The 21,814-nt window shown below is 46.9% G+C and overlaps 3 protein-coding genes across 7 annotated transcripts in view; 1 reads left to right on the forward strand and 2 right to left on the reverse strand.

The window, feature by feature from the left end:
- The window catches only part of LOC116943965 (neurobeachin-like protein 1), a 55,913-nt gene extending 48,711 nt beyond the window's left edge, over positions 1-7,202 (reverse strand). For both annotated transcript variants that reach the window (XM_032957352.2, XM_032957351.2), the window contains exon 1: positions 6,941-7,202. In XM_032957352.2, coding sequence (XP_032813243.2) covers positions 6,941-6,991 — 51 coding nt within the window. In that variant the 5' untranslated portion in view covers positions 6,992-7,202. The remainder of the gene's footprint in view (positions 1-6,940) is intronic.
- Positions 7,203-8,189: 987 nt separating this feature from the next.
- Positions 8,190-12,600, forward strand: CCDC12 (coiled-coil domain containing 12). The gene is made up of 7 exons (XM_032957354.2): positions 8,190-9,135; positions 10,756-10,820; positions 11,176-11,255; positions 11,340-11,401; positions 11,624-11,658; positions 11,773-11,849; positions 12,338-12,600. The coding sequence occupies exons 1-7, from the start codon at positions 9,028-9,030 to the stop codon at positions 12,415-12,417; spliced, it is 507 nt and encodes a 168-aa protein (XP_032813245.2). The 5' UTR covers positions 8,190-9,027; the 3' UTR covers positions 12,418-12,600.
- Positions 12,601-12,675: 75 nt separating this feature from the next.
- On the reverse strand, positions 12,676-21,675 carry CNTD1 (cyclin N-terminal domain containing 1). 4 transcript variants are annotated; one of them, XM_032957353.2, is made up of 7 exons: positions 21,146-21,469; positions 19,809-19,884; positions 18,622-18,799; positions 16,642-16,807; positions 14,533-14,686; positions 13,398-13,494; positions 12,676-13,306 (listed from the first exon to the last, which is right to left on the reverse strand). In XM_032957353.2, exons 1-7 carry the CDS (start codon positions 21,300-21,302, stop codon positions 13,196-13,198), a joined length of 939 nt encoding a protein of 312 aa, XP_032813244.2. In that variant the 5' UTR covers positions 21,303-21,469; the 3' UTR covers positions 12,676-13,195. The 4 variants fall into 4 exon arrangements, with proteins under 4 accessions (XP_032813244.2, XP_075924150.1, XP_075924151.1 ...); XM_076068035.1 differs by having other exon boundaries at positions 12,676-13,494; positions 21,146-21,463; XM_076068036.1 differs by lacking the exon at positions 14,533-14,686 and having other exon boundaries at positions 13,169-13,306; positions 21,146-21,672.
- Between the last annotated feature and the right edge of the window lie 139 nt (positions 21,676-21,814).

Here is a 21,814-nt window from a genome sequence, read left to right on the forward strand (position 1 = left end):
TAAACGAGAGATGGCCACCGATGCCTCAATGCTCACTCGAGCAGGAAGTCACTTTGAGCGTTGATGAGGATGTCCCTCCCGACAGCTCGACATTGTATGTGTACAGCCCTTTGTCATGTATGTTGAACTGCTTTCGCACTGAACATAGCCAACCGTGCTCATCGGAAGGACAACAAACTAAACAAAAAAAAGCAGTTCTACAGCAATGACGTTCATCTATATTTGTTGTTATTTTACTGTGAAATAACTGATTTTAGAGACGTTTTAAGGAGAGTCCTGCATTGGGATATATGTCCTCTTCCTTTTAAAGGGGTGTTATGGCTTAGTCAGAAAACTACACGGAGAAACCCCACCAAGCACTCCAAGTTCTGCACAGATGGGTTCATGAACCCACTTTCTGTAGTGCCAGCCCTGGCCATTTCGCAGTCCAGCTGGTTTGGAGGAGGGGTCGGTGGGGGGTTGGAAATCCATGTCACCCTCCCAACCCTCTGACCACTGACTTGGGTCAATCTTATTCCTGTAGCACACACACACACTCTCCCAGGGCTCAATAACGCCGCTGCTGTTTGCTTTACCTGGAGGCAGACAAGACACGCCTTAGTTGACTTAGTAGTTCAAAATAGCCCTTTCATTAACCACGTGGTCATACAGAGCATGCCCTCCCTGACACACCATTGCGATGTTTACGCTCGGCCCTTGTGTGTAAATACCTGCGGGGGGAAAATCACTTAAAACAAAAGAAGGGGCGAGGGCACTCCCACACAAAACGGTGCCACTTTGCTCGGCCCAATGCTTCCCAGAACGTTTGATGCTCTCGGATGCAAACGCACTCAAAACATGTTGTTGCATTGGCTCTCGTTTTGCCTTAATCGATTTAGCTATGACCAGGCCGCTCTGGAATGGCATTTAATGGATTACGAAGGCTGTAGTACAGTGCCCGGAATTTTTGTTTTTACCTAACAACCAAGGCATTCTGAAAATGGACTTTGGTAGCAAGTGAGCCACAGGGCCGCACAGACAGCTGCTTACTTAACGTATGACAATGCTAAGCAGGCAGCCACCTTTTAACTCCCGGCCACAATCCGAATGGGGACCCTCGGTCCTTTTACGACGCCGGGGTAAAACAAGTTTCGTGTATTTACACCAAAGCGGCACGCGGCACGGTCACACAGGAGCTGCCCATTTATAGTGCACACGAGCGCTGCAATCTGCCCATCGGCACCCAGGACGGCGCAATGTACGAAATGTGCGCGTTCACAGCACGGCAGCAAACAGAGCAAGCAGAGCCCAGCGAGGGGCCACGACTTCCTTCCCCACCACCACGTCTTGGGCAGGGACCCCCACGAGAAGGCCCCGCGCGGCCCCTGCGAGCACCTAACGAGGGTGAGGGGGTGGGTGTTTGAGTGTGGATACGCCCGATAAGGAGGCAGCTTCGCCACAGCTTCGTATCGCGCTCCGCACACCCGCTCGACCGGTTCCGGCACCCAGCGAGCGCCAGGGACACTGGCTTGTCTATGGGCGCAAACGCGGCACGATCGAAATGCTCGCTGTGAAAAAGCCGAACGGCGGTCTCTGATCGCGCGCGGGTCGCCTGCCAGCGCACGGCGCGATGGACCGCTGGGGCCTGCGGGATTATTGTAAGAATTACAAGCGCCCGTGCAGCTGCGCGCACTTAGGAAGACGTTTTCAGAGAAGGACGTTTCATACACACGCACACGCTCAGCACGAGGGCTGTTTGGAAAAATAGCTTGCATTATAAACAATCCTGGTTCCAGTGTCCCCGTGGGAATGTTAATAACATTACAAGGGCACCAACATCTACCCCGAACATCTCGCCCTCTTCATTGTACCCTTTCAGGCTATATCCTCTCAATGTAAATGGAATGTGCCCTAAGGTCACGCAGACCACATCCTTCATGGAAAGTATCGAATGCAAGTGCACAAACAAGGTAAAGGGAGTTGATCGTCCGTGATAAAGGCTGACTGTAAGCATCACGCATGGTAAGGGCAGGAGAGAGGGCAGCATCGCGGAATGGCAGGAGGCGGGTCAAGTGCCATCGACTCCCTCTCTGTGCGTATTCATTCGTGGCCGACTGCGCGGAGGTTGTCGTTAGGCGAAACAACTGGACGTCTGACGGGGAGGCTGTAGGATACACGAGGTGGTTTGCACTGGATCTTCGCGCAGATGCGAGACGTGTGGAAAACACCCGCCAAACATTTACCCAAGACAGTCCATGCCCCGCATCAACCCACACACACGGGAAGGCACCTACTGCACACGTGAGTTGTCAATATACAGGCCCTTATCAAACTACCGGCAGATAAAGGCCTCCCCATGCCGTGATTGCCCCCGAGGATCGTTTGAGCATACTTTCCCTTGCTGGTCAGTATGACTTGGTGAAGTTTGGCCGACGGCCAGAAAGGGTTTAGATATCAATTTCAACCCATGTTAGCCGTGGTCAGGCATCAAACTCGGGATCACCGTCGTAACTGTGGCGCAGTGCGCTAACCGCTGCGGCACCACTCCCCCGTGCACCATGCGTATAATTGTTGAAAACAATACAAGGTAACGATTCCGACTCGAAGGGGAAAAAGTCAAATGTCGGAGCCAGGCAGCCTTCCTCAGGAATGTCCATTCCTTCCTGAGGAAGGGCCATTGGCCCAAACTCACACCACTATGAGCTGCAATTTATTGTCGGAGTGCATAAGCACACAACACAATCATTCGTAGAAAGAGGCAAATGCTTCACAGTCAATTCTACTCATCCCTTTGTACAATCATGCCACCGATTTGATATTCGCCCTCATAGATCTTAAGACAAAGATCCCCTATAAAGACAAAGGCTGCTGTCAATACGACTACGCCCGGCCACTTTTATCTCCCAAGTGGCGATGTGTACACATCGAACCAGGCACTCATTTAAGGCTGAGTCAACCTAGGAGGGGCCCGGGAGGGGTTTAAATATTCGTCATTGATGTTGGTAATGAGCGGTAATCGAAAGTTACACACACCGCACTGAACTTGTGTGGCCGTGCGTACGTGGGAATGGTGCGCATGGCGGTTGACAGCTCCCAAGCAGGGCAGGGCGACACACAGGCCCATCTTTCAACAACACCCAGAGTCAGCCTGGGCAAGCGCAAACTCGTCATCCCACTGGCGAGCGTTTGGCCGACGTGAAGAGAAGGCCCGTGGGCCAGCTTCCAGACATGGAACCACTACTCACTGAAACGCAGCCCTTTTGTCGTGCGGGTCGTGGCAATTTTGCGACCACACTTCACAATACTGGCTAGGGCTGGTTGGTTAAGGCAGAGAACATAGACGTTGCGAGTAGTGTGCAGTATAACAATAGATTTATCATATTCTATGGTTCTTTCGGTAAAGTCACGTAGATATAAAAAATAATAACAATAAAATAAAAATAAAGTCAATTAAAAATTATAATATAGGCCAAGGTCGGTAAAGAAAATGTTATGACCGACCTTGGCCTATAACATCCTGTTTAGAGCCTGTGGGTCGACCGAGCAAGCAATATCTACGCTCCAGCCTGCTAGCACTCTTTCTCTTGAACACTCTCACACACACTGCCTTACACACAGTCTTATACTCACTCTTAGACACACTCACACTCTCTCTCACATAGTCACTCACACACTCTCTTACAAACACTTTCTCTCACACATACCTCCCGACAATTTTCTCACACACACACACTCTTACATGCACACTCTCACGCGCACACACACATACTAATACACACTCTCAGAATCTGTGACACATCACATTCACTCCTCACCCACGCACACACCCCGTGGTGCTGTATACAGCAGTCTGCAAGCTTCAGGGTCAAACTTGCCCAGGTGGGGGTCGCCCTAAACCGGGGCTGGGCGGCCAGGCCGAGCCGCCTCCGGCACCCGGTGTTGACAAAACACGGCCGGCTGAGCCACACTCACAGCGGAGCAAGGACGCCCATCCAACAGAGCCACCTAACCCACGACGCACACGTGATGAGTAAGACATGGCATTGCACAACTAACAACGGTGACGTCAGAGACATTGTAAGAATTGCAACAGGTGCCTACGTAAAGAAGCGTCGAAACAATTACTACATTTACATCATTTGCCGATAGCCAAATCATCCGGAATGCATCCCACCTCGTTAGATCTCAAGCTAAGCAGCTTTGAGCCTGGAAGGTGATTTGGCCAGGTTGCCATAGGCTGCTCCGGGGCTGTGCTAACGTCGTGGTCAGCAGAGGGCGGTGAAGCAAACCCCAGTCTTGTACGACACCTCTATGTTCTGACCTCCACACTCTCCAGCTTCACCAATCCACATTGAGCAGCGTGGTGAGGTATGGTGAAATAACTCCCATGACCTGCGCGGTGTGGGGAGGCCCTCATACAGCAGTGGATTAAGAAAAGTGCTTTACATGTGCATATTTTATCTAGACAATAGAATACTCTACTGTTGAACTGTAGTTTTCAAATTATCCATATTCTCCACACTTATCAATTATTCACATTTATATTATTTGTGTCTTTCGGTAAAGTCATGTAGATAAGTTAATTTAACACGTAGGCTTTCGCGACCAATATTATTCATAATAAAGGTTTTTGGGTTAGATCGCGTTATAGGTGAAAAAACGACGTTTCGATCGCAACACAAGCGGCCGTGACTTTACCGAAAGACCCAAAGAATATAAATTCCTGCAGTCACGAAAGCTTTAAGTCAAGATTTAATTCACATTTACCTCATCTTAATGGAGAAATATTAGTGAACTTGAGAAAGGCTTGTTGTATACTAAAGAGTGGCTACCCCTGGCTCAGAGCAAGCAGCGAGCAGGGTTGCGGCCAGTACAAGTCTGGAAATGTTTGCTGCCAGTAAGTAAATATTGACGAACAATTGTCGAACAATACACAACACTGGCGCCGTCTCTCTGTGCTCACCTGGGCACCTACACAGGGGCCCACCTGTTGTTCGGCTTCGACACCCGAGTCACTTGCATAGCCAAGGGCAGCAGGAGTTCACTGCTAACGTACCGACGACCCCATGGGGTAAACTGCTGAATGGGAGGTCTCTCCACGCCGTGCGGGGTTACGTGAGCATACTTTACCAAGCTGGTAATTATGGATTGGTAGAGGCGAGGAGCATAGACGTGGTGACATAGTACAGTACGATGTTATTGCGGCACTGCCTGTTGCTCCAACCACCACCACGTAGCCCGATGACAACCTGTTTGTGCATGGCGGTCACCCTTTCCAACAACTATCTAGGCTCAACTCTGCTTGGCTTCCGAAATACGAGAAGGCTGTTCATACAGGCCTCGTGGAGAGCACCTTACGGTAAGACCTGAGGCGCCTGGACCTGAATCCCCAAGTGTCACCTGCAGTTGAGACCCAGGGCCGTCATGTGTAGAAGCAACCCGAGAGCCCAAGCGGTCATCCGAAAAGTGGAAACTCCAGGGGGTGGCCACCTACAAATTAGACTTCAGTTGACCGATTGAGGTAGTCAAAAAAATGAATGCAGGGTTTATCCGAAGGCCAGACCCCAGAAGTCATGTCCAGCCAACACCTCCGTGAGGTCACTTTGGACAATACTCGTGAACCCGGCAAAATGCATCCATGATTGAGATTTTGTATTAATTAACCCAGGGGTTATCAACAATTGTTGGAGACAAGACAAATGGGACAAGTTAGGGTTGAATAAGAATTGGAGATTACGTGGAGGTCGAGACCCAAAGGTTCCTTCTATGGCTCTCCCACCTTGGTGAGAAAGCAGCTCCTGTTCTGGGAAATCTGTCAGTCTTCACGGGACACTGAAGTCCCGGCTGTTGCAAATCCCGTAATTACAATAATAACACAGCACTCGAGACAATGCATTCACAAATAGCCGAGACCCACAGTGGCCACCTGCAGACAAGACAGCACGGGAGTCGGCTGCATTCCAGGAGCTCTGACACATGGGAGTCGAGTCCCCCAGGGGTCGACTGCTGAAGGACCAGCCTCGAGCAGCTAGCAAACAGGAGTCGCTCACCTGCGGCTCACCTGTGCCGGGCTAGGCAAGGTGATGGGGCGAGTGATGACGGGATAGGATAGGTAAATGGTTAGACGAGGTGACGGGCTAGAGGCTGTGAAGTTTGTCCTCCCTCGTGATGCTGAATCGAACGTCGGCCAACGCGGGCGGCGCCCAGGATGTTTCTCCATCGCGGCGAGGCACGGAACCCGGAAAAGCAAACTTCTCGCTGCTTCTCCACCCACGACTCTATCCTCGCTGCTACTGCTACTTTCTCTCTCGCTTCTCCACCCGATCCTCCTCCTGCTGCTGCTACTGCTGCTGCTGCCTGTTGCATCTCTCCCTTGTGTCAACAACTGTTGCTCCCCCGGGCTTATTGCTGCTTCAAACGACTCATGTCAGCTTCGGCCACTTTCATCGCCTCAGCAGCGCTGCTTCCCTGCGGCTGCCGCAGCTCCGCGTGCCTCCTCCTCCTGCTGCTGCTGTTGTTGTTGTTGTCACTGCGGTGCCTGCACCAGCGAGGCTCCCTTAGCTTCTCGTGCCGGCTACTTCTGCCGCCTGCTTGTTAACGAATCGGGCAAACCGCGAGGACGACTCAACTCACGCAGCCAGGCAGGCGGGCAGGGGTGAGGAGGTGGAGGTGAGGAGGTGAAGAGGTGGAGGTGAAGGGGTGGAAGTGAGGAGGCTGAGGTGAGGAGGCGGAGGTGGAGAGTTGTGTTTGGAAACTCTGTCAAGTGGCGGTGAGGTGGAGGTGGTGAAGAGGTGGAGGTGGGGAAGTGCAGTGTGAAGAAGTGGTGAACAAGTGGAGGAAGTGGAGGTGAAGACGATGAAAAGTTGCGTTTGAAGTGGCGGTGAAGAAGCGGAGGAGGTGAAGGAGGAGGAGAAGGCCTGTGTTGACTCGTCCTCTTCCTGGCTGGTGCCTGCACACTCACCTTGGTGAAGTACAGCATCCACAGCTCGTAGAGTCGCTCCTGTGAGGCCATCACGGCCGCCGTCACTCGCCGCACCGCTCACGGCCGCGATGGCATCGACTTCATCATCATCATCGCCGCCACCACCACGGCTCGGGCGGCGAAGACAGGCGAGGAAGTTGACGACGATGACCGCGGCTTCTGCTTGTGTCGGCGAGCACAGCCCGGCACCGCCTCCGCCTCCTCCTCCGCCTCCTCCTCCCCGCCGCTTCTGGCGCCACCAACTCCCGCACTTTGCTCCCCCGCCCGCGCCGGGGCGGATTCACATTCCCTAGCGCAGATCCGCATATCCAACTCAAGGGGGTTACATTCCCTAGCGCAGATCCGCATATCCGACTTGGTCGCTCTATATAGCATAATTCGGATAAGCATATCCGTCCCGAAGGTTTACATAGCTTAGTTCGAATAAGTAAACCCATTGAGCTTTTAACCCCGAGTGCTGATTTTAATATCCGAATCATTTTGCGTATATTTATTAATACTATCAAGGATATCTACCTTAATGGCTTTACATTCTGTAATACTAATACGCATAATGCCCCAATAGTTGTATTGTCGATTCAGTGAATTTTCATGGCATTATTCATATAAGTATATCCGATTAAGTTGGTTCTCATAACTTGTATTTCTTTCGCATATCCGTACACATTATCTCATAACGTTATGTTATCGAGTTCTGATAGGCAATCCCTTACCAATGGCTTTAAATTCTCACGTTGGTCTCTGTAACTTTTGTTTCTTACCTCTGATATATTCGACTCTTCCGAGAAAGCTTTTATACATAGTCGAATAATGACGGATCTTAACAAATTTATTATTTCAGCCATTGATCTTATCAAGTGTATGATTTATTTTATCTTCGCCCTTGGGTTCTTGTCAAATGTATGATTTCTAAACTACCAGCACCTGCAGTACATTGGATCAATAGGGATATTTAATAGCATCTGACCCTGGTACTGGTCGAGTGTATGATATCTCAGACCATCCGACATGGGTACTTGTCGAGTGTATGATATATAAAAGCACCCAATCTGGGTACTTGTCGAGTGTATGATATCTAAAAGCGTCTGACCTGAATACTTGTCGTGTGTATGATATTAAAAAGCGTCCGACCTGGGTACTTGTCAATTGTATGATTTGTAAGGAGCACCCGACCCGGGGCGTAACTGGTACCGACGTCAACCTCCCACGCGCGTGGTTGAATGACGTCATCGTCAGCCATGGTCAATCCACTGCTCGATAGCGACTCGCCAAGCGACGCAAACCTCCTCTAACTATCCTGCGTACTTATATCCTAAGGTGGGCGTGTAATGTCCATGTTGCAATGAGTATGTTTAATTGAGAAATCCGGAGTGTCAAGACTTTTATTTTTATCAAAAGGGCCCTACGCGGGGTGTTTTGGAACTTAATAGTCCTTTTGCATATCCACTGCTGGATGAATGCCACTGCACACAATATCGGACATTTTGGTATTACCATATAGTACTTAGCCGCGCAATGTCATTTGGATTAGTGAAGGAGAGGGGGGTAAGAATTTGTATAGGAATCAAACACGGGTCGCTGGAATTAGTATCGCAGCGCGCGAACCGCTGTGCCACCGCCCCACTGAAGTGAATAACCCCAGTAATAGATAACACGAATAAGCTGCCGTAAAACTATACTGCAGTAGCTCGTGTGTGTTGCTCTATTTTCATCGCCACCGTGTTTGTTGCTTGTTACGGCTGCAAGTCTAGCGCGCTTCTGGCAACTTTTTAGCGTAGGCCGCGTTGCTAGGCGACGTCAGCTGACAGCGCGCGCTCCCAATTGGTGGGGCGCGTGGTCACGTGGTTCAATCCACGGCCTCCTCTCAGCCGAAGCGCGGTCCCAACATCCTCGTTACAATTCTCTCTTTTAACACGTTTATAATCACTCGATAGAAACTTGCACAGTGCAACGCGTGAGTGTAATTTAAAGTCAGTTGCTCGCGTCGCAAAGAGCGGGGGCTGTTGTGGGGGCGAGCTCTGGACGCGGGAACAGGTCACGCCGCTGGGTCGCCACGTGTGGCTGGGATGGCGGCGGCGGCGGCAGCTGGTGGTGGTGGTGGCGGCAAGAGTCTCCAGGAGAACGCGCTGCAGAGGAAGGAGCGGCTCAAGGCTCTGAGGAGCAAGCAGCTGCAGGTACAGCTTCCATCGCTCCCATCAGCTCGTGGCCCCGCAGCAGTCGGCTGCAGAGGTCTCAAGCTGAGCGGTGGTCCAAGTGTTCGGCAGGGCCCGCGCTAGGCGGGTGTCGGGTTGGGTCGTGCACCACCAAATGTCCCTTTGGCTCTGCCAAGTTCGCGCTCTATAGTGGCTAATCACTGTTATTGCTATACTGGACAGATGGGACCTAACATTAGCGTAAGACTAAAAGAATACCAAAGAAATATTAAATACTCACAAACACAACTCTCGGCAGTTGCAGAACATGCTTGCCAACAAGGACACTCAATTGATTTTGATGACGTTGAAGTGTTGTGTAAAACGAATTATCACTGGCAGAAACTAATTCGAGAATCGGTTTAATTTGAGAGAAATACAAATAATTTAACCGCTCTGAGAGCTACAGGCTTAGTGCGGCCTGGAATCGTATTATTAAGTAATACCGAAAGCAGGTGGATTGCTTAACTATTCTGGCAAATCCCCCGATGATGCTGACCAGCGAAACGTCGTACTAAAATTGTAAATGTGAATTTACTTCAAAACACTGGTGGGCTGAAGTAGTAACTAATTGGCGCGTTTACGTGAAAACCCTTACTGGCTGTATCGGGTGGTGGAGGGTGACGACACATACGCGATATAACCCAAAAAAAACTTTATGAACAGTTATTGATGGCCCCACACATACCACCCTCCTCCATTGGCCCTGGTGCAGATGCACCACCTGCACATTCGATAGCTATTCCACTCGATTTTGTGTTAAGACTTTAGAAGCTATTGGTCTGTGTTGTAAGTCTGGGTTTCTGTGCCATTCTTTGGCTATATACGCGAATATATGGGTTGCTGAAAACATATGGGCAGTTCGCTGTTTTATAATCGAACAATAAGAATAAGGTGGCCAGGTGGCTCAGATGGCAGAGCGCTGAGCTGGCACCACTGACAATCTGGGTTTAGTTCCAGGCAGCCTCCTGTGATTCATCCGGGTTCCCAAGTGGAATGAGTTAGTTGATTTTCTCAGCCCCTTTACCAATTATCGCACGTAATAAAACATGCTATGTTTTTGCACTTATTTGTCTCTGAGAATTAAAAATGTATCTTTGACTGCCACACGACGGTTACATATTATTCTTGGGGGGTTTGGGAAAGCGCTTCCCCCGCACTGTGGACCAGAGGTCACTTTTGAAGGTAAAGCATCTCGATTCCGTACTGTAATATCCGCTTTCGTCGGCTTGTAAATATGTACATGTTATGCCCTCCGGTTGCAACGCATAACGATTGATAGCAGCATTCATCTTCAGAGCTGTAGTGTCATTCACAGCACTTTAAAATGAACGAGATGTATTGTTTAATGACATTGAGATGGATTCGACGATGGTTTGGCTTGGCAGAGAGGTGGTGACCAAGTTATATAATTGACGCAAGTGGTCTGTTTTTATGGATTCATAACGAATAAACATAGTTCTGATTTACTTAAATGCAACAATGATAGGCTTATAAATATGCTTATATCCAGGTGAGACTCCTTGGAGAAAAAAATATTTTTACAAAGGAGATCTGGGATGTAAATAAGTATGGTCCAACAATGCATGCATGTGTGTGAAGGCCAAAGGACAGGAGGAAGGAGAGCCCGACGAGAAGAGGTTTGCCGAAGAGGAAACTAAACACAAGTAGGTGGCCATGCAGTCATACTCATTAGGGATAGCACAGCAGGACAGTGCATAAACATATATTGTACTTTACCATGCTTATACGTCTATGCTATACGTTTTCACCAACTTGCATTGACCGTCATGAGGTGTGGTCAAGTAATCCTCATGACCCACAACGTGGGGAGGCCCTCATCCAGGAATATTTTGACAGAAGGGCTGTACATGTACCAAATGTGTATGTCCTGTGGAATGTATAATCACTGTGAATGCATGTTATAAATCATATTCATGTGGATAAACTTGCAAATACCCACATCATGAATATCACCTTTCAATCATTAATTTATTTTTCAAATTTTCAAATATATTTCAGAGAATTAAAACTTCGCAACTATACTCCAGAAGATACAGAGCTGAAAATGCGTCAGCAGCCTCAGGCCAAACCAGCATCAGGTAAGCAGTGTCTCGGATGTTTTGCAGCATATGTTTATTCGTGTAAACACGATCCCTTTGTGAAACATTCACTGTTTTTTTCAGTTGATGAAAAAGTCCAAGATCAGCTGGAAGCTGGAAAGCCTCAACCAATCATAGAGGAAGTGGTATGGCAGATGAACCATCTTCTTGTTTACCACTCCTTAAGTTTTAGACTTTGCCTTGCGTGTATCGCTTCCATGAACTTTCTATGTATTGTAAAATTAAAGGTGTAATTTGTCTGGTTGCATGTGTGACTTACATTTGTAACTGCAAAACTAAATTGTAAATCTCTCTGTATAAGCTAAATAATTATAAACAAGTTTTAAGTAATGTGTATTTTTTGGTAGGATTTGGCCAACCTTGCTCCCAGAAAACCGGACTGGTAAGTAAAGTACCTTTTACCTTCAGTTTTTACATTGCAATCACAGGTATATATATTTTTTCATATAACGTGGCATATGTGACCTGGATATAATTGGATATTTGTGCTGCATAGGGACTTGAAGAGAGATGTTGCCAAGAAGATGGAGAAGCTCGAAAAGCGAACACAGAGGGCCATCGCTGAGCTCATCCGTAGGTCACAGTGATGACATTGTCAACATGAATAATTTCATCCATAATACAGGTTTTTGGGTTAAATCGCGTGTACAGCCTTTTCTCAGTATACTGCTGGATGAGGGCCTACCCCACACCATGTTGTTGATTGGTCTTAATCGATCATACCTTGCCACGCTGTTCGGTGAAGCTTTGTGAAGGCAGGATGCATCGTTGCAGGAGGAATACAAGTACATTCCAATGTATTTTTCTGGACTGCCCTGGGCTACCAACAACGTAGCCCCGCAGTGCCCTGTAACACCTGTGTGCCTTTTGGTTGCCCATAAAAGCACTGCCTAGGCTCAACCACGCTTCTGAGATCCGATGAGGTTGAGCATGCTCAGACTGGTTTGTTCATCGGTGTGGCATTATACAAATTAGCTTTAACACTTTACCTTCCTCAACAACGTTGTGCATGGAATATCCTGCATAGTAATCTGCTGTTTTGTCTTGTTCTCTACCACCAGGAGATCGATTGAGGGGACATGAGGAGGAGCTGGCCATGGGTGTTGAAACAGCCACAGGGAATAATTATGACTCAGACTGAGGTGATCAGTGTTAGTTTCCCTTCAAGTACACACAAACGGTGCTTGTCTGTGCAGTATCTCTGCGTGTTTTCACAAGGAATGTACAATAAGTGCTCGTGGGAATGTTAAAACGATATAATTTTTCACGTTTTCCTGTATATATAGTTTTATTGTTTTTAATAAATACACGTGTGGCCGATATACCCAATGGCATTGTCGCATTTAGTGAAGGAATTTTAAACCTCTTAACATTAAAATATAACCATCAACAATGAAAAAACAATGGAAGACTTTAATGATGAAAACCGGCCTGGTGGCTCAACAGGAGAGTAAAGCTGCTCCCAATCAGAAAAATTGCAAGTTCAGCACTGATTGGGGATTGACTCAACTCATCATCCCTCCAGCATCACTAAAATTAGTACCACTTTGTGGGAAAGTCAACAGTGGTTGTCTTCTGTAAATCGGCCCTGCCATAGGAATGAGGAATTTCCAATTCTGGCTTCGAGCTCTAAACAGGAGATGAGCACTGCCTCTGCTTATTTGAGCAAGAAATCACTGAGTAATGGAACAAATTGGCTCATGTGCAGATGCTAGATGTACATATATTTCAGGCACATGAGAGGTGGTGGTGGCTTGGAGAGGTGTCCATCCTGCAGTGAATTTGACCATGGCCCGTGGTCATAATGAACTCTTAAAAATAACAAATATTGCATTGAGAGTGACAGACTCGCGCTTCAGACAATGTGAGCCAGTCGGCGAAGATCTGCATCCCCCGTTACAGGTCTGCAAATGCGCGGATTAACTTTGCGCCCTGTCCTCCAACTTCCACACGCACTGAACCAGCACCTTCGCAAAGTTGCTCACGTCCTGCTCCGGAATGCAGGTTGTTCTGCACGCCTGCTCCATCACCTGTTGTGTGCGGAAAAACATTATGAACATGTCTGGCGCTTTCTCCGTTCTGTATTACAACCACGGCATGTTTTTTTAGCGGGTTTAATACCTTCTGGCAGATCGGGTAGCAGCAAAAGTATGCAGCAGCCGAGATCACGGAGACCGCCAGCAGCATGAAGTCTCCTTCCACTCTCCAGAAGTTTTCTCTGAATGGAAATGCCAGTTTAGTCTCATTAGGGGTGCCAGCAATGGTTGTCAGTTGTATAGAATAAATATTCGGCATATGGATTGCTTCTTGCACTGCTAATATTACCACTAATGTTGATCTGACTTGATTATATTACTATTGATAAAATTACCACCGCTACTACTATGGCTTCATTACAGCTGGGTTGGTGACCTGAATTTTTTTAAGCAATGGGCACACCATTGGTCGTGGTGCAGTCCTTAAAAAAAAAAATCTGGCCCCACCCCCAGCCCTCAGCTCTCTGGGTCGCGTATGGGCAGTTGGGCAAATTGTACCGTGGAATTAAAAAGGATTGAGACGCACTCATGTAAGAGTTTGGCCTACATGTATGACACAGTAACACGTAGGTTCGTGTGTACACAACTTTTAACATGCGTGAAGCGATAGCGAGTTCATGTTGCATATCACCTTGTGTAGAATGTATTCTGCACGCGATGACCTAATTCTGCTCACGAAAACGCATGTTATCGGTATCCTGCACGCTTTTATCTACATACCCACGTGTGTATCACGGAGATGTGTGTGAATACATTAACATGACTAATATTCTAAAACAATTACCACTGCTGGTAGTAATTTAATTTAGTCGAGAACATTGGTTTATACCGAAAATGGTAATTAAACTTTGATTATTCTATAAACATTTTTCATACCACCTTGTCTGGTCTCATCACACTTGGATGGGTGACCACCATGCACGAGGTGTTTGGTTACTGTGGAGGCTGTATATTGTCAGCTGAGGACAGCAAAATGCATTGTATTGTGGTGCTTCAAAGTCTATGCTCCCTGCCTTCAACCAGCACTGACCAGCCGTGGTGAAGTATGGTCAAATACCCCCGCAATCGAGCAGTTGATTCACAAGAGCTGTACATGTACAACAGTATTTGGTGTTTTTCTTATGTAGTCTTTTTAAACATTGCTCTGGAAATACACTGTAAACAGATGAATCTGCCAACGAGGAAAGCCACAATGTGTACAAGACGAGTACTAGCAAGACCTGTATGTCACATCACTTGGGTCCAACGCATCCCCGGTAGAAGTGCCTAAGAGCAGGTCGTTGTACACGGCGGTTCGTAGGAGGTAAACGACATCCAGCACCTTCAGGCTGATGCTGTGCAGAGACTTCACAGGCAAGGTGGGGTCGTTGTGCCCTGCCAATGGCATCACTCTCAATGAGCTGTGATCTGGGCGATGTTTACAATAAATCATGCTAAACCCGAGGCTTAGGTCTTCGGTTCGCTGACATCTTGAAACCCAACGCCTCCACTCATCACAATCCTGTGCCATCAGCAGAAGCCCTTCCCAAATAACCCCAACATGCTATGCCCCTTTGTATGTCCCAAGTCTAGATCAAGCTCCTCATCTTCCATCTCCCAATTTCTGATGTCCAGTAGAAGTCTCGTTTCGATTATCTTTGCGGTGGCATGCGGCAAATGTATCCCAGCTAGGGGCGGAGCCACAGGGGGGACTTTGGAAAGTCGGTAATCGGGATAACCGGATATCCGGCTGCTGCAAAATGCTGGCTGCCCCCTTGTGCTGCCCTGCAGGCTGTTTGAGCGGCAGCCTTTCGAACTGATCGAACTTATTAGCTACAGCGGTTCCGACCTATTAATAAACTCCGCGTTCAAATCCAATGGAATTTGTTTTATACATTTGTGGCGCCCATTGGAAAACATACACTGGATATCTCAGAATATTGAAGTCAGCCCACCCAAAGTCAAAATCCTGGCTCCGCCCCTGGTCCCAGGCATTTTATATAGCGGTGTTTTCTGATGGACATTAACGATTGGTTTGTTGACGGAACTCTTTAATATCAAGCATTTTAATGAAATGTGTAGGATATGTCTTGGGCATCTGTGATGAGCTGCTTCTAACTTTGCATTATTCCCTGTTATTGGCCAAGCCGCACTGGTGTTTTTTTTATCAGAGGGATATTACTTGCGATATATTTTGACAGGTGCTCGCAGTTGGCATGCAAACGTGACTGATCCTACATTCTTAAAGCAGGTATGCAAGCACAGTACAGTTATGTGTACCTGCGTTGTAGTGTAAAAGGCACCTTTTCCCTCTTGCCAGTGGCCTCAAAATGCTTCACTCTTGTTTGAATTACACGACTGCCCCACAACACTTCCCAAGGAATCTGTGCCTTGTTTTTTGTTGAGATAAATATTCTGATATACGGCCACCAGTTCAATGTAAGCAATTCCCAGGATCACACCAATATATCATACATATGTACATGAACTTCATAACCAGGTGAAAGGCGATATACTAAAGTGTATTATGTAAGGAACGCCTTGGGTGTAATTCAAGCATGTGTAGTACTGTACAAACATTTTAGTGCACAAATATCGTACGTAAAAAATATAGCTTCGAAAGGTTACTCGTGAAAATATGAATAAAATGTAAGAACAATTGCAATCACATTAAGCTATGCATCGGCCACTTCTGAATGAAGGCCTCTCCAAGCTGTTACAATCCCTCTTTGTCCTGCAGTATAACAATACATCTATATCCTGCACATGGTCCGGTTTCATTTCGCCACAGTGGATGTCCTCTCAGGCATGTTGCCTTCATTGGCTGCCGCTGATTTATTAGTCTCAATCACCGGCCATCATCCCTTCTCGTGATGGCTCCTGTCTAAGCCGACTTATTTTTCTAAGCAGTCTATGTAAATAATTTGAGTGTGTTCTCTAATCTATGTGTTCCTCTTTCTTTCTCTTTGCAATCTTCAGATTAAATTTTTTTACGTCAAAAATGTCCACGTTTCTGCTCCATGTCATAGGTAATAATGCTTACCTGTCTATCTAAAACTGGCCAGTGGCTCAGCGATAAAATCATGGTTTGGGGTTTATTCAGCCCATTAAGCCTCCTGGGTGGATAACATTTCTACAACTGTGTGAGCAAGTCAACAATGATTGTTCTGTATAAGAAAGAGACTGGCTCCTGCCATAAGAATAAGGAAGCTCCACCAATGGTGCGGTTGTAATCAGAATATGAACACTCCCTCACTGCTCATTTGAGTGGAAATCACTTCAAATGTATCAATGCATATAATTTACATTGCAAACATAAAGTATACAGAGCTGCTCATGCACATGCTTACCCAGGACCGCGATGATCATGTCCACGTGTGTGAGTGGCGAGGCAGGGTTGATGTAATAATTGAGCGCTTTCAGCACGGCCATCTCAGAGGAAAGGATTTGCTCCAAGTCAATGCTGGACCCAGACAGCGCCTGGATCAGCATTTGGGCAGGCTTTAGCGTCACCATCTACACAAACATCCACACGAAACTTATCAAAATTTTCCCAGTTTTATCCCAGCGGTGCGGTCAAAATGGTAAAATAATACACAGCGTCTACCGAAAGGGAACGCACACTGATGCCTATCTGAATGCAGATTCGCATCATCACCCAGCACAGAAATCCTCTCTCATCAAGACGCTCATACATCGGGCAAGAACAGTGTCAGATGGTGAAAGTCTCAGGAGAGAGATTAAACATGTCAAAGAAGCACTACGACTGAATGGCTAAAATAATGCTCAAATTAACAGAGCATTGAATGCCAAACCAAGCCCGAACAACAATACTGCTGAAAGTAATCAGATTATCAAAACAATTAAAATACCATATATCTCGGCAGTTACTGACAAATTAGCCAGTATTTTATAAAAAAGGCAAAACATTAAAGTGAGATTTGGTACGGTACATAAAATTCAAAAACTAGTGTCCTGTACTAAAGATTAATTATCGAAGTTATCAACAGAAGGTGTATATCGGATCAATTGCTTATGCGGTAAATGCTTTATTGGACAGACGGGACGTAACATTATCGTAAGACTAAAAGAACACCAAAGGAACGTTAAATTATCTCAAATACAGCTGTCAGCAGTGGCAGAGCATGCTTGCCAACAAGGACATTTAATTTAATAACGTTGAAAAACTAATTATTACTGGCCAAGACTAATTAGAGAATCAATCGAAATTGAGAATACAAATGATTTCAACCGCTGTGAGAGCTACAGACTCAGCGCAGCCTGGAAGCATATTATTAAGTAATACACAATACATATTGCAATTCATATTCTTTGGTTCCTTCAGTAAAATAACGTAGATAGAAATAAAAACCACGTTTCGATCGCAACACAAGCAGTCGTCATCTGGAAAAGGGGACCGCTTGTGTTGCGATCAAAACTTTCTTTTTATTTTTTCTAGAACCAAAGAATATTAATTCCTGCAGTCACGAAAGTTTTAAGTCAATATATTGCAATTCCTTATAGGGGAGACACATGCTAAGTGGCTGATTACTGATCTATTACATAATTGCAATACCGCCCCCACCTCTGCCTCTATATCAAAACCTGATGGTGTTCAACAATGATGACGTCATCCTGCACTATTTAAGACTGGAAGCAGGTGGATGGCTTCACTATTCTGGCAAATCTCCCGAAGATGCTGGATGTAATTACCAGCGAAACGTCGTACTCCAATTCGAAATGTTGTGGATTCACTCTTCAAACACACTTGGGCTGAAGAAGTAACTAATTGGCGTTTTGTTAACGTGACACATTTTTACTGATTGGCCGTGTCGGGTGGTGGAGGGTTGCGACACATAATGCGATCTAACCCAAAAACCTTTATTATGGATAGGTTGAAGCCACCAAAGGCACATCCGATTAGCACAGTTCAACATACAAATGACCCGGAATGTGCCTATCTCGTCACATTTCAAAAGCTAAGTAGGCTAAGCTTGCATAATATTTGGATGTGAGAGAAGCATGCATTACAGGTGTTATAGGCTGCTGGAAAACGTGGCCAGCAGAGGTAATTGCAACATTAATTGTACTCCAATTATATGCTCCACATCTGTATGTTTAACTTATTTCGCATAGTACGTAGCCAACCGTGCTAATCGGAGGTGTGGTGAGATCTATGCTTCACACATTCACCAATCTATACCGACTAGCATGACATGATCAAATAAACCCCATGATCATCACGGTGTGGGAATGCTCTCATCCAGCAAGATTACCAAGGGCTGCACAAGTACACATAGCCATTGGAGGGCTTAGGGTTGCTCTTGCACCTTGTAGTGAGCCATCTGCTTGCTGGCAATCTGTACACATGACACCATGCGCAACAGCAGCAGCAACTCGCTCTTCAGGTCTGGCAGCCGAGCCTCCCAGTTAATTTCGTCAGAACTTCCCGCCGCTTTCTCCTTCAGCCACTCGTCGCACTGTGCCTTGGTCTGCTGTAGCATGTACCTGTAAATTCAAGTTTATTTAACCAGGTGAGGACTCAAGAGACCAAGATAGTCTAATTTACAAGTGAACTTGGCCACCTAAAGAACAAAAGAAAAACAAATGTACAGCTATGAAGCAAACAAATTAGGGCAAAAACTGTCACGATACATGGACATATTTGTCAGACAAATCAATGTTAAATGATATGGTACTTTCCAAGTAGCATAATCAAGTTACAAAAACAAACAGATATAGGGTGACAGTTGTGGCATGGGGGTGGAGGGGAGGCACAATTGAATACTTCAGTTCTAACACCGCCTTATACTGTCTAGATAATGCTATATTCAATGTACCACTTTTTTGGGAAGTCATTTACAGCCCCGTCAATCCACTGCTCAATGAAGGTATCCAGGCCGTCAGTCGTGGGGATTGTTTGAATCATATTTCATCACGCTGGTCAATGCGAGTTGGTAAAGGTGTAGGGGGCAGAACTGGTTCAGATATCACCACTAATCTTAACCATGGTCAGCAACCAAACTCATGTCGCCGGGTTCATAGTGCAGTGCGCTAACCAGTGCCACACCGCTCCACCCCAGGAAATCATCCGTAGTTGTCAAATGGAGACACTCCCCCCCACCCCTCACGTTAGGAATCGGGAATTTCCACGACCGACTTGGTGTGAATAGAGATTAACACCATCCTATGCTTGTTTGGGCAGGAAGAAACTAACAGGATGTAAGCACAACTGCTTGGTTTTTGCAGTGTAGTTCTGAGGTTCTTTCGTGTTGTACTGTATGGCTTGACGTCTGATGTTTCGCATCACTTGCTTGTAGATTTTTCAGGAAATTGAGCCGCTTTCTGCCTCGACTATGCAGCACATAGAGCGAAACATCGGCCGTTGTACCGAACACACGGTACGACCCAAAAACGCATCGGAGAGATGTAAACGCGCCCACGTCTTTTGACGTGTGTGGGACTTCCTCCTAATGAGGAAGTGATGCTGGCAGCTGTAGCGATAGGAATACTGTACCTGTCAAACAGCTCCACCGCCAGGTACTTGACGGAGGTGTGAAGCTGCAACTTCTCACATATGAGAAAGATGTTCTCTGCAGCCAAAAACAAGACGCGCAGTGCGAGTCGCCGTGTTTAGTTTGCTTGCTGATGTTATTGCTTCTATTGTTGCCACCCTAAATGGAATGAGCGATTTCAGTGAATGGCTATTTACTCCCTCTATGCGTCTGATGTCCAAGAACACACAGGTGTATCCCGTGGTTTGATGGAGTACAGTAAACATGTTGGGACACTTCAAGACACCATCATCGGCCATGATCTATCCACTGCAGGATGAAGACCTCCATAAGCCATCAGCTGTTGGGTTGGACTTAATCCAGCGGTGGATTGAGCATGGCTGATGACGGACAAGGATATGTCTGTGAATATTTTCTAGAACTAAAAAAATAAGATGTAAATTGAGCACCAAAGAAATGCATGTGAAGTCCGATTCCAACATAAAACATTTTCTTTTTAAGATTGACATACACTACTGCAGTTTGAATGATGGGGTGTTTGGTTAATTTGTAAGAGTTCAAGATGTCATGCCCAAAGCCCTTTGATTTGTAATCCTTTATACCATGGGGGGAACTCTTTAGTGTATTGGGTAATGGGCTACACGCAGCCCACGAGGCTTTAATCTTCTCAATGCCAAGTCAAGCTTCACACTTCAAGTTTGGTAGTCAAACCCAGCATTCACCGAAACAATCGTTAGCGACGTGAATACAAGCAAAAACAGTAAACAAGCTGACACATTATATCACCTCTACATATAAAGTAGTTTTGTTTACAATTCCTCTCACAAGGCCTTTCTGGAAGTGCATTATTTTAGCAGCAACTGGTTCAATACAAGCAAGTCCAGGTCTAATGGTTGGCGGAAAGGGTGAACAACACTTGTTATATTTAGACAGATACATCAAGGAGATACATTGTAAGCTTTAACCACTTTCAATGTGGAGACATCAGTGATAACGGCCCTTGTCAATCTACTTGCCGGATTGTCTCATGGCATTGCACACGGGGCTTTAGACAAGACCAGGTGGACAGAATGTGTGAAGTGTAACATGGGTCTTTTTACCTCATGAATTCCAAGTAAGGTTACGTCCCTGCGTGTAATTCACGGGTAAAAACACGACCACCGTGAATTGATCACGGAAAAAATAAAGAATGACGGCTGTGCATGCACACACCACGTGCGGTATTGGTGGCAGCAATTAGGAGGAAAAAGACCGAACGACATTTATTCGCAATGTAAAATGCACGTTGATGTATGTTGTTAGTGGCGGGGTGGCCGAAAATTATTAAACTGTAGCTGACCGGCCACTCTTTCCCGCCCGAAGGCCCCTTCACATGGTTCCCGCGGCCGGCTGGGTTGCCACGTCTCAATGGCCAGGGAGTTAAGCATCTCCTCCAGCATTGCCGGGGTCACACCGTCAAACACCGTCTCGCCCGGCAGCGTCTGTGCGTGCTCCATGGCCACCCGCGCCCTCCCCCCGTGGCGGAGCCGTCGTGTGAATTGCCCCGTAGCTCGGCCTTGGACTCGAACAACTCGACGACGTCTCCAGACTTTTGTGATCGCCTCACGCCACTCGGCGGAGTTTCCCCGCCAAATTGGTGGCGGTTGGCGGGCGGGCGGGCGCGCGCTCATTGGTTCCACGCGCCTCCGTAACGGCGGCGGGAACGCGCGAGCTCTGATTGCCCGAGCCGCGCGCGCTCTGATTGGCCGAGCCGCGCGCGCATGCCGCTTTCCGCCTCGCCTGACCCTCAACGCATTCGTCAATCTCATCGTTGAGCCCCCTCAAAGGAAAGCAAAATTATTATTTGGAGTTAACACGTAGGCTGTAGCGATCAGTATTATTTCCAATACCCCCCCCCAAAGAAAAACATAATTATGATGGGAAATATATATTTGACGACGTTTTAGGCAATGGCCCCTTCATAGCATATCGCGCTATATAAATAGTCGGGCTACGCTCTCAAAAGTTG

The sequence above is a fragment of the Petromyzon marinus genome, chromosome 19, assembly GCF_048934315.1.
Source record: "Petromyzon marinus isolate PM22_M1 ecotype Great Lakes invasive population chromosome 19, UKy_Petmar_22M1.pri1.0, whole genome shotgun sequence".
In the NCBI taxonomy this organism is placed as follows: Eukaryota; Metazoa; Chordata; class Hyperoartia; order Petromyzontiformes; family Petromyzontidae; genus Petromyzon; species Petromyzon marinus.